This window comes from Mobula hypostoma, chromosome 11 (genome assembly GCF_963921235.1).
Source record: "Mobula hypostoma chromosome 11, sMobHyp1.1, whole genome shotgun sequence".
NCBI classification, from domain to species: Eukaryota; Metazoa; Chordata; class Chondrichthyes; order Myliobatiformes; family Myliobatidae; genus Mobula; species Mobula hypostoma.
Window position 1 is genome coordinate 11591155 of NC_086107.1, and position 12938 is coordinate 11604092.

Genomic DNA, 12938 nt, shown 5'->3' on the forward strand with positions numbered 1-12938 from the left:
AAACACTAGTGGAGTTATCTTAAATGGATATAATATAAAACTAAAATTTTAAAAAAATTAAACAATTTCATGACTGTTTCAATTTAAAGTTTTGCTTCTAAATCAAAGAGTCCAATCTTGTTTAAATTCAATGTAAAATTTACGTGGACTGTAAAATTGCTAGGCAAAAAGGTTCTTACAGCTCTGACAAGTTTTAAATCTGCTGCTGGGCATAAGCACAAATCTGTTTCAAATTTATTATCAAGAAAGACTGGAAAATTAATTGGAGTGGAATCACATACTCAAATACACCCTGAGTTCTTAAGAAAGCTTGAGTCAATACATTCAGTATCAGAAGGTGGAGAGTATTTGATACAACTTTAGCAATATGTCAATAATTACAGAATAATTCATACAAGAGTTAAAACTAAACCTAGTTCTTAGGCAGCCCTTTCAAATTATTTCCTTTATTTAAAAATGCTTTACTAGTTTTATTTGTCACATGTACATCAAAACATTCAGTAAAATGTGTTGTATGTGTCTGGGGGTGTGCTGGGGGCTCCCCCAGATGTGTCACTATGCTTATGGCATCAACATGGCACATCTTCAACTTACTAAGCGTAACCCACACGTCTTTTAAAATGTAGGGGAAACTGAGGCCCAGAGAAAACCCATGCAATCTTTTGCATTAGTCATGTGTTCCTCCCCACCAGTTCTTTACACAAATTGGTAAGCTTATCAAACAATCTGGAGTAGTTAATCTTTCAGAACAGAGCAGCCACTAGTATATTCCCTATATTGTGGAAATAGTTCAGTGGCATTTACAAGACAGTATACAAGAGAAAGCACAAATTAAAATACAAAAATAAAAACAAACCATATTAATTCTATGTGATTATTTCTCAAAATTCTGCGCATATAGGGGTAAGTGGATTTAAAACAATACATTCTGCACAGTCACTTTTTCGTATTCCAGCAATATGGCTCAGATTTAACAAAGACACAATATACTGCAGAAGCTGGAATCAAGAGCAACAATCTGTTACTAGCTCAGCAGGTCAAGCAGCATCTGTGGGAAGAACTGCGTTGTCAATGATTTGGGTCAAAATCCTACATCAGGGCCAAGAGTGGAGAGGCCAGGTAACCATATACAGGGAAGAGAAGTGATGTAATATGTCAGGTGGGGGTGGGGGGGATTGGAAGATTGGTGGGTGAATGACAGATGGAGGTAAAGAGGGGGAAAACAGATACAGCAAGGTGGAAGGGAGGGGTTCATGAGAAGTTTGAAGATAGGAGACACTGCCGGAAGGGCATAAGCAGGAATAGTGTGCTACCAGTGCTGAATTCTGATGATGAGGAGGTGAAAATGGGAGCCATTAAAAGAGAGGCGAACTATAGCAGGAACCAGAATCCTTTCTTACCATTTCCCTTCTGCATTTCATACTGGCTAGTTCGCTTCTCTGCTCTCAGTCCTGATGCAAAGTTTCAACCCAAAACTTTGACAATTTTTTTCCTCCCATCGATGCCGCTTGGCCCACTAAGTCAAGCAGAGTCTGGTATGAAAACACCAGTTCCCATGAACAGAAAAGCTGACAAAAGGTAGCAGTGAATACAGCCCAGTACATCAGAGGTGAAGCCCTCCCCACCATTGAGCATGTCTAAAAGAAGTACTGTTGCAAGTAAGCAGCACCTATCATTAAGGAACCCCACTATCCAGGACATGCTCTTTTCTCGCTGATGTCATTTAGGAGGCATAGGAGCCCTAGGTTCCACACCACCAGTTCAGGAACAGTTATTACCACCCCCCTCCCAACTATAAGGCTCCTGAACCACATCGGATATCATTCAGAATCATTCGGTGCTTGCTTTTACGTGGAAGTGCATGTTATGTTATAAATATTAAACTTCTGCCTGTAACAAATCCTTTCAGGGAAGCATAATGAGAATTTGCTCCAAATACTGTGTTTTCTCTTATGAGTGTAAAACAGGAATGCATCCCAGCAGTGATTTTGCAATGTTACTGGAAACACTGAACCCTAAGATTGAATTGATTCCACAACCTATTAACTCACTTTCAAGGACTCTACAACTCATGTTCTCAATATTAGTTACTACTTATTTATCTATTATCATTTTGCTTTTTATTTTTGTATTTGCACAATTTGTTGCATTTTGCACATTGGTTGTCTAAGTGTAGTTTTTCATTGATTCTATAGTGTGTCTTTGTATTTACAGTGAATGCTCACAAGAAAATAAATTCCAGGGTGGTATATAGTGACATACACTCAGTAGACACTCTATTAGTTACACCTGCTCGTTAATGCAAATATCTAATCAGCCAATCATGTGGTAGCCATTCAACACACAAAAGTGTGCAGACATGCTCAAGAGGTTTAGTTGTTGTTCAGGCCAAACATCAGAATGGGAAAGGAATGTGATCTAAGTGACTTTGACAGTGGAATAACTGTTGGTGCCAGATGTGATGGTTTGAGTAACTCAGAAACAGATGATCTCCTGGGATTTTCATGCACAACAGTCTCTAGGGTTTGTTAAGACAGTGGTGTGCAGATGAGCATCTCTGAACACAAGCTTGTCGAAACTTGAAGTGGATGGGCTACAAAAGCAGAAGATCACGAAAATACTCAGTGACCACTTTATGAGGTATGGCTTCATTCATTAACAAAATTATGGTTTGGACTGATGCTGATTTCTAAATTGACATTGAACCCATGAACACTACATCACTATAATTTTGCACTATTTATTTTAACAAGTATTTAATAAACATATATATACTTACTGTAATTCAGTATTTTTCTATATTTATCATATATTTCATTGTACTGCTCCTGTAAAGTTACCAAATGCTGACAGAATACCGGAGAAAACCCATTTTTGAAGTCAAATATTATATGAACTGCCATAAGCAAACTTCTGGTCAGGATGGTACCTGTGTACATCTCTCCTTTGGGTGACTTCTTTTGGAAAGATCATGGAACCATCTTTTTCACTTTTACTTTTGTTTCTCATCTTAGATATGTTTCTGGAACTGTTGAAGACTGTGTGTTTTGTTGTTTGGAGATCGTTTGTGTACTTCAGTGCTCTGCAATCTCTAAGATTCTGGGAAGCAGAGGCAGTGTGAGCGAACCCCATGGCAAGAAGGCTACAGGATGGTCCACAAGCCAATGTCTGACTCCATTTCACTGATAATAGCTTCCATTGTTCACTGATTAAAGCAACAAGGGTGACTAAAACATTAAGGCAAGGGTGGAAGCTTGAAGGCCAAGGTGTTCCAGCACTCTGCAGTCTTCGAGAAGATTCCAAGAGGCAGGGGTAACGTGAGTGAAACTCATAGTGGGCAGACTGCAGGGCGGGGGCGGGGGCGGGGGCGGGCGCAAACGGATGTTTGGTTGCATTTCACCAATTCAAGTTTTCATTGTTTGCCGACTAAAGCAGGGAGGGTGTTTGAAGCATCAGAGCAAGTGCAGAGGGTGAGCACCAGCTGCCTGTCTTTTGATCGCTCTGCGACGCTACCAGAGGGGGCAGAGCCTACTGCTGCAGAATGTGCTGCCTAGATGAATGTGGGCTATAAAATCAACTATAAAATCTTTTTTTCCAGTCTTATAGTTTCTATATTGTGTTTTTCTGCCAGATCTTCTCTTTTTTTGTGCAGGGAGGGGGATTTGGGGGGGGTCAGTGTGCCTAATCTGTTTTGTTTGGTTTTTTTGTGCAGGAGGAGGGATTTAGCGGTCAATGTACCTGATCCATTTTGTTCGTTTTTTTTGTGCAAAAAGAGGTATTCGGGGGTTGATGATCGTGTTGCCTTTCTTTTCTTTCCTGGTTTCATGGCTACCCAGAGAATTGAAGAATTTCAGTGTTGTATGCTTTGATAATAAAAAGAACCTTTGAAATTACAAAAAGAATGCTATAACTTTAGTTATTAGATGCATACCTCCCCCTTCACAAATCGATTCAGGAAGTACCAGCTGATTCTATACCTTGAAAAGCAGCACCTCGTTTATGCTCTATTAATGACAGTGATATTTTCTCTGAAATTCAAAAATCAGCAGAGTAATCTATATTCTGAAAAGCAGCTCAGCTGATTGCATCGTTTAACTGCATTATATCCTTCATCAGATAAAACTGAGACTCTAACAGAATACATTTGGCACCCCTTAAAAGAAAGAGATGCATAAATGAAAGAGGCAAACCTGTGAAAAATGTGAACAAGCAATGGCACAGAGTAAGTGATTTAGAAAAGATCAGATTCTATAGTAACCAATCTCAAACTTGCACCTGGCAAGATTCAAGTACAGGTTTCCCCCGCCATCCAAAGGTAGAGCATTTCTATGAAACGGTTCGTAAGCCGAAATGTCGTAAAGCGAAGAAGCAATTACCATTTATTTATATGGGAAAATTTTGTGAGCGTTCGCAGACCCAAAAATAACCTACCAAATCATGCCAAATAACACATAAAACCTAAAATAACAGTAACATATAGTAAAAGCAGGAATGATATGATAAATACACAACCTATATAAAGTAGAAATACTTTTCCACAATGATTCCTGAACTGTTCTCCGTAGTGAAAATCTCATGCAAGCGCTGTTGGCAAGAATACTCTCCCCAGTAACCTTTAAGCTATGAAGCTGCCAAATCATAGCAAATAACACATAAAAATACACAGCCTATATAAAGTAGAAATAATGTATGTACAGTGTAGAATCACACCGGAATCAGGACAGCGCCGAGCACACAGATGATGGTGTGTTAGACTGAGTCGTCGCAAGTTGGGTGGTGCAGTGGCCCCTACCTTCCGGGCCACCGAGCGATACATTGTCGCGAAGCATGCAGGTATGCAGCAGTAGCCGGGAGGTACACAGCACATCCTTAAAAAAAAGACGGAATAAACAAGCTAATTAATTAGGTGCCACCCGACACATAATTGTCAGCCCAGATCAGTGCCAATTTCCGATTGCGTCGTCTCTGATCTGGGCTGACAATTACGTGTCCGCAGCACCTAATTAATTAGCATGTTTATTTTGGCTTTTTTCTTAAAGGTGTGCTGTGTGCCTCCCGGCTACTGCTGCATTCTCCATGAATCGGTACAGTGTCTGTCCATGGCCTGGGGGTTGGGGTGGTGGGACACTGGGGTGTCATCTCGTCGTCTGTTTCCATTAGAGCAGGAAGCTCATCTTCTCCTATCTCTGCCCGCCTCGATGGCGAAGGTCGAGGTTCGTTGTCTGCTGTGGTTGATGTGGAAGGCTTGCTTGACTGCAGCATTTTTCTATCACACAGTTCTTTAATAAGGACTCAAACCATCCTGCAAATATCTCCTAAGCCGACGTACCCTTTCAGAATTAAAGTCGTACTTTATCATTACTCATTCGCTTTTGATTGTTATCCTTTTTTCTTCCAATTGCTTCAGCTCTTCATCTGTCAGTTTTTGGTGATGGGGTGCCAAAACCTCTTCAACATCATGTTCCATACATCAAAGTTGCTGGTGAACGCAGCAGGCCAAGCAGCCTATAGATGCTGCTTGGCCTGCTGCGTTCACCAGCAACTTTGATGTATGTTGCTTGAATTTCTAGCATCTGCAGAATTCCTGTTGTCAACATCATGTTCGTCAGCTTCCACAAGCCAAACTCACTTAGTCCTTACTTCATTCACCACGATCAAAACGCTTAATTATGTCTAGTTTTACCGTAAGTGTAACACCCTTACGAACTCTTTCAGGCTTTTCCGATACCATAGAACTCATGTTGCAAACGGCTGCTCACAGGCACGTGTTAAAACAAAGCAGTTCCGAATCCGGGGGAGAGCGGCTGTTCGGGGCGTGCGCTGATTTTTTCGCGCGCCGCATTTTTTTTCGTAATAGTAAAAACACCTTCTGAAAGCGAAAATAGGGTACTAATGTAGGTCTTTCGTAACAGTGAGGTTTCGTAAAGCGAACGTTCGAAAAGCGGGGGACACCTGTACTTCAGTTCTTGCTACAGCTATCCATTCTCTTTGATCTAAAGAAACAGCCATCACAGCAGGTCGAATTCTGTATTAGTAGGCTTTTTAATAACCATTTTAAAACCACACAAACTTACTTGTATCTTCAGATGGATTAGATACTTGGAAAGAAAATCTATCTGATAATGTTCAAGTGATTAAAAGTTCAATTTAAGATGGCTGCTCAGCATCCTAAAATCCATTCATGAAGCTTAGAAACTAAACTTTTGTTTAAACAATCACTTTTCATGAACAATGCCATTATTTTGATCCCTACTAAAATTCATGCTGCAATGTAACGGAACAAAAACTGAGCTAGAAAATTAAATTGTATTATTCTTTTTACATACAACTGAAGGGATAAAAACAAATAGGTGACTGAGAAATTCAAGTTCTAGTACCTGTACCACAATGAGTTTCAGAAATGCACAGTCAAAAGTTACAGATCACTGACCTACTGTGCGATGATGGCATCAACACAAGAACACATACGGGACAAATATACACAAACAGGTTTGCCATCATAGCTGTGTGTGTAGCTCAACAGTGCAAGACTAACCACAACTGGAAAGAGCATACTGAAAGCAATAGTGTATTATTAGTACTGCTGATAATCAAACTTCTGCTACAAACACTGTGAGCTGCCACAATATTGTTAAAAAAAAGCCACTAAATAACAACACTGACCATTCATCTCTCCTTAGGAACTAAAGTAATCTGGATTAGTCCAAATATTGTCATCAGTGAGGCAAGAGAATCAAATAACCATCTGATTTTAATACTTCCAGGGTGAAGCAAGCAGACAGAAAACATTCTTCTGTTCTATTTTTGGTAATGACAAATAGGGTCCTTCACATGTCTAAGTAACTAACATTACAGTAGGAGAAATAACAAGCTGATTCCTTCTCAAAGGAGAAGTAATCCATACAATATGTTAAATGAGGCATTGAAGATTAAACGAGAAACTGAGCAGCTTTTAATCCTTTCACTATTTTATCACATCCCCCATTGTGATAGTTGTTACATAAAGCATTCAATGTTATCTCATTTTCATATAAGCTTGGTGCATTGATGTAAAATGCCAGGAGAAACAATTAAATTACTATCTGAAATACAGAAATGCATTTTAGCATTCTTGTGAGTTATATGAAGTAGTGTATCACTGTTCAATTACTTTACAGACACATATTTTACACCATTCATGATGGAAAAGGAAAGACAAGGTGACAATGAACAGAAATGGTAATTTCACCCTCCTAATCAATGATCAGTAATGGTAGTGGTCATAACAAAATTGACTAACTGGACCACTTCACCTCTGAGAGCAGAGCAACATTTGAAACAAAAAACTGCTGTGTACAAACAGATTACGTGGAGATACATCTCTACCAAAGGAGGTGTAAGGTGATCCTTCCCACTATAAGCCTGCAGGTCACCCTTGGGCAAGGTGTAGCACCTACTTAGCTCCCCAGATCAGGGCAACTTGAAGCCATGGGAGCAGGTGGTGGATGGTCACATGAGCAGCTTGTGCATATCACAAGTCCTGTCTATGCAACTACCGACACCTGGCAGACAATGTCCAAAAGAGTATTGATAGTGGCTGGGGTTACCCATCTTGTAAAGACACTGTCCAGAAGGAGGCAATGGCAAACTACTTCTATAGAATTTGCCAAGGACAATCATAATTTGATAATGATCACTTAATTTCAGAATACCCCTGTGAAAACAAAGAAACTAATCTATTCATGTCTTTGTGAAATAAATAATGGGTTATATATATATAGTTTAAATAAGCATTATCAGTGACACTTCAAACGTTAGCTGTGGCAAGAACTTTGATATTCTGAACAAATTTAAACTGCAGAAACCAACAGTTTAAGAATAAATGCAAGTAAAAGAATTGAGGCTCTAGGTTAGACCATAAGACATAGGAGCATTATTAGGCCATTCAGCCCATCAAGTCTTGGCTGCTATTCCAACATGGCTGATCCCAGATCTCATTCAACCCCGTACACCTGTCTTCTCACCATGTCCCTTGATGGCCTGACCGATAAGGAAACTACCAACTTCGACCTTAAGTATACCCACGGACTTGATCTCCACCACAGATTCACTACTCTCTGTTCTAAAAGGTCACCCTTCAATTTTGAGGCTGTACCCTCTTGCTCTGGATAACCCCACCATGGGAAACATCCTCTCTACATCCACTTCAAGTAGTCCTTTCAACATTCAGCAAGTTTCAATGAGACACCCCACATTCTTCTTAATTTGAGTGAGTATTGGCCCAAAGCTACCAAACACTCCTCATATGTTAACCCCTTTACTCCTAGAATCATCCTCGTGAACTTTCTCTGGACTCTCTCCAAATGACAACACATCCTTTCTGAGATATGAAGGATTTTCATAAACAAGCTGGTCATGGCTTCCTTGATGAGGAAGGCCATCTCCAACTACCAAGAAAGAGATCAAATGCAGACTGCCTGAGGCTTGGAGAGCCTGCCAGCCAGAAGCTGACGCGAACATGCAGCTCCCAGGCATAGGTCTGGCATCACGTCCTGCACCAGTTGCATTTCTGGTCTATTCACTGCTAAAGTCCACAGCCTCACAAGGTAAAGAAAATAAATCCGCCATCATACAATTTCGTCTGCAAACCTGCCTCCAACCCCCCATTCAGCAATGTTTGATTTTATACTTACAACAACGTAGAGGTCATTCAGCCCAAAGGGTCCATGTCAGCTTCTACATTCATGAGTACCATTTCCTCTTCTCTTTATTTTCTCCTTTATTGCAACTTGCCCTCTTTCACACATACCCGAAAACTATCCTTTTGATTCTTTCAGCCATTAATCTACACTAAAGAGTAATCTGACCAAGCCACGTGTCAGAATCAGTAGTCATAGTCATAGTCAGTCATACTTTATTGATCCCGGGGGAAATTGTTTTTTGTTACAGTTGAACAATAAATAATTAAATAGTAATAAAACCATAAATAGTTAAATAGTAATATGTAAATTATGCCAGGAAATAAGTCCAGGACCAGCCTATTGGCTCAGGGTGTCTGACCCTCCAAGGGAGAAGTTGTAAAGTTTGATGGCCACAGGCAGGAATGACTTCCTATGATGCTCTGTGCTGCATCTCAGTGGAACGAGTCTCTGGCTGAATGTACTCCTGTGCCCACCCAGTACATTATGTAGTGGATGGGAGACATTGTCCAAGATGGCATGTAACTTGGACAGTATCCCCTTTTCAGACACCACCCTCAGAGAGTCCAGTTCCATCCCCACAACATCACTGGCCTTGCGAATAAGTTTGTTGATTCTGTTGGTGTCTGCTACCCTCAGCTTGCTGCCCCAGCACACAACAGCAAACATGATCGCACTGGCCACCACAGACTCGTAGATCATCTTCAGCATCGTCTGGCAGATGTTAAAGGACCTCAGTCTCCTCAGGAAATAGAGACAGCTCTGACCCTTCTTGTAGACAGCCTCAGAGTTCTTTGACCAGTCCAGTTTATTATTAATTCGCATCCCCAGGTATTTGTAATCCTCCACCATGTCCACACTGACCCCCTGGATGGAAACAGGGGTCACTGGTACCTTAGCTCTTCTCAGGTCTACCACCAGCTCCTTAGCCTTTTTCACATTAAGCTGCAGATAATTCTGCTCACAGCATGTGACAAAGTTTCCTACCGTAGCCGTGTACTCAGCCTCATCTCCCTTGCTGATGCATCCAACTATGGCAGAGTCATCAGAAAACTTCTGAAGATGACAAGACTCTGTGCAGTAGTTGAAGTGCAAGGTGTAAATGGTGAAGAGAAAGGGAGACAAGACAGTCCCCTGTGGTTCCCCAGTGCTGCTGATCACTATTGTCTAGGGATAAGAATAAAAACTCACCACCTAGTGTACAATAAAAAAGGTTACTATCCAGTACACCCCACATGTCAAGATTTTGTTCCCATAAGCCTCTTATTTAATTTTCCACTTTAATTTTCATTCTGCAAAAACTGCCAAGTTCCCTCTCTACACCCACTATGCTCACTGACATTTTTCTTCATTTCTGCGAATTTACCATTGTAGGATTCGCATCAGTCTCCAAATTTCAAAGCAGCAGGAAGTCTTGAGTGCTCTTTGGGGAACAGTTTTAATTCGGCACAAAGATCTATTATCCTGCCAGCTGTGTGAAATTATGGGACAGTTTCAAGCATTTATTGTAGCTTACCACCACAAGGAATATCAACACTTCAGAACGGAGAATTCAAGGAAAATATTTAAAATACCAATGATAAGTAATTCTCATTCTTAGTTACGTGCCAAAAGACATATTGCAATACTTCAATATTTATAAAAGAACAATAATTGTGTTTTCTAAACCACAAATTTCTCAGCCTTATCAAGGCTGCAATATTTTACATTGACTACTCTTGTAGATTAAAATTGTTCCAAATTTGTTTCTACAAATTATACTGCAGGTGATTTACGTGAATGGAATATCAACAAATACAAATGAGCTGCATTCCTACAGACAACAGCTAACAGAATAAAATAAAACTGACCACCAAGTATTCTACATTCTCTGCCAGGGGTTTTGAAGTAAGTTTAATGGCATTCTCGGTGGCACAATACTGGGTGGCCTCTCTTCCTTTTATCCCAAATGTAAATTACGAAAATTTAATCAGAAGCACCGATGGCATTCTCGGTGGCACAATACTGGGTGGCCTCTCTTCCTTTTATCCCAAATGTAAATTATGAAAATTTAATCAGAAGCACCGATAGGAAGAAAAAAACAAAGACAGAAGAGTGTCACTTCCTTCACAATTGGTTAGAAGGAAGAAAGCAGAAACTAGAAATTAAGGACAGCTTCTCAGAGTGGTTGCAACTGGGTCATGTTATCCCACAGGGTTCAATTCTTGAGGCACTCCTGTTCACTACATACATCAATGATTCAGATACAGGCCTTGGGGGAAATCTGCAGATGTTACCAAAATAGGAGGCATAGTTAATTCTTTACAAGAACAAAGGAAACTGTAAAGTGATATTAATAATATCGGAAGTGGGATGAAAGTGGCAGATTGAATCCAATGTCACCAAGTGAGAAGTGATACATTTTTGGTCAAAATATAGTAATTATCCTCTGAATGGAGGCAAATTTAATGTTTGGGAACAGCAGAGGGATTTGAGGTTGTGGATTTAAAGGACACTGAAGACAGCATTTCAGGTTGAGATGGCAGTGAAAAAAATGTAAGCAATTCCAGGTTTTATTCCAACTTTTTTCCATTGCTTTCAATCCTTCTCAGATGTGAATGCCAAAAGCAAAAGAAGCATTTCTTAGGCATCCTTTATTGACCTTGAAGAGCAGCAGTGAGCTATCCTTTTGAATTTGGTGGGAAGTAGATGAGTTTGTTTCTTGCATCTTTCAAGTGACAGAGGTCTTACGTTAAAATAAATCTTGACAAGTTGCAGAGATGCAGCAATATTATGAAGGTGGCGAAGGGATTAAATGTTTATGGTTGTGATTATGTCGATCTGCCTCTCTACCAGAAGCCTTTAGGTTCAGGCCCAGGGAATAATTGTCAAACACAGTTTACTTACAAGTACATACTGTTTATCAGCAAGGCTGCGTGCTCAGTTGAACTACAGAGCTCCAGTCACAGAGACTGGGAAAATCTGCAACCCAAGTGAGCCTAGAATACTGTTTGGAGCTGATGATATACATTGTTATCACATACATATTCTGATTGTTGCTAGGTATCCTTGGCAGCTTTCCCATGCAACAAACACTTCTTTGGTCATTAGTTATCTTTGCAACATTATTAGCCTAGCTACAAATAAGTTGGTTAGGTTTTAACCCTTTTACAGACATCCCACCCTGCAAAAACTCATTTCAGGGAGGTAGCACCATCAATTTGCGGGAGACTTCCGGGAGGGGTGGGATGTCTGCAATAGAGTAGTTCCTTAGCAGCTGGCCAGCTAGTTTAAATAACGTTGGCTATGCTAATGAACGAATGACACCTGTTAAACTCACCTCAACATGTCCTTTACACTCTTAACCCACCATGGGCAATAGAAAAGTCACTGTTGCAAACAGTGCAGCGAGCAACACTGTCATTATTTTGACCCCTATTAGGCAGGGGTACACTTTAGTGGAGTCTGGGGTGATGTACGTTTTATTTTTTTTTGGAACACTGCCATGGCGTGCTCTCGCTCGCGCTCTCTCTCTCGTGGTCACTCAAGCGCTCAGGCTTGCTTTCTCTCTCACTCTCTCTCCCTCTCTTGCTCGCGCGCTCTGGCTTGCTTTCTCTCTCACTCTCTCTCCCTCTCTTGCTCGCACGCTCTGGCTTGCTTTCTCTCTCACTCTCTCTCACTCTCTTGCTCGCGCGCTCTGGCTTGCTTTCTCTCTCACTCTCTTGCTCGCGCGCTCTGGCTTGCTTTCTCTCTCACTCTCTCTCACTCTCTTGCTCGCGTGCTCTGGCTTGCTTTCTCTCTCACTCGCGCGCTCTGGCTTGCTTTCTCTCTCACTCTCTCTCACTCTCTTGCTCGCGCGCTATGGCTTGCTTTCTCTCTCACTCTCTTGCTCGCGCGCTATGGCTTGCTTTCTCTCTCACTCGCGCGCTCTGGCTTGCTTTCTCTCTCACTCTCTCTCACTCTCTTGCTCGCGTGCTCTGGCTTGCTTTCTCTCTCACTCGCGCGCTCTGGCTTGCTTTCTCTCTCACTCTCTTGCTCGCGCGCTATGGCTTGCTTTCTCTCTCACTCTCTTGCTCGCGCGCTATGGCTTGCTTTCTCTCTCACTCGCGCGCTCTGGCTTGCTTTCTCTCTCACTCGCGCGCTCTGGCTTGCTTTCTTGCGCGCTCTCTCTCGTGGTCGCTTTCGCGCTCTCTCTTGCTTTTCTCTCACTCGCTCTCAAAAAAAAATTGATTTCTGTGATATTGTATATAATTTGTGGGCATCAGGGAGCCACTATTAATA

The 12938-nt window shown here is 41.2% G+C and overlaps 1 protein-coding gene across 3 annotated transcripts in view; it reads right to left on the reverse strand.

The window, feature by feature from the left end:
* Positions 1-12938, reverse strand: part of zgc:101566 (Transmembrane protein 263-B-like) — a 305963-nt gene that overhangs the window by 216530 nt on the left and 76495 nt on the right. Inside the window, exon 1 of one of the 3 annotated variants that reach the window (XM_063061680.1) lies at positions 6664-6719. The exons of the other annotated variants lie outside the window; for them this stretch is intronic. Coding sequence (XP_062917750.1) covers positions 6664-6670 — 7 coding nt within the window. The 5' untranslated portion in view covers positions 6671-6719. Of the gene's footprint in view, positions 1-6663; positions 6720-12938 lie in introns of those variants that run through there. 3 annotated transcript variants of the gene reach the window in all.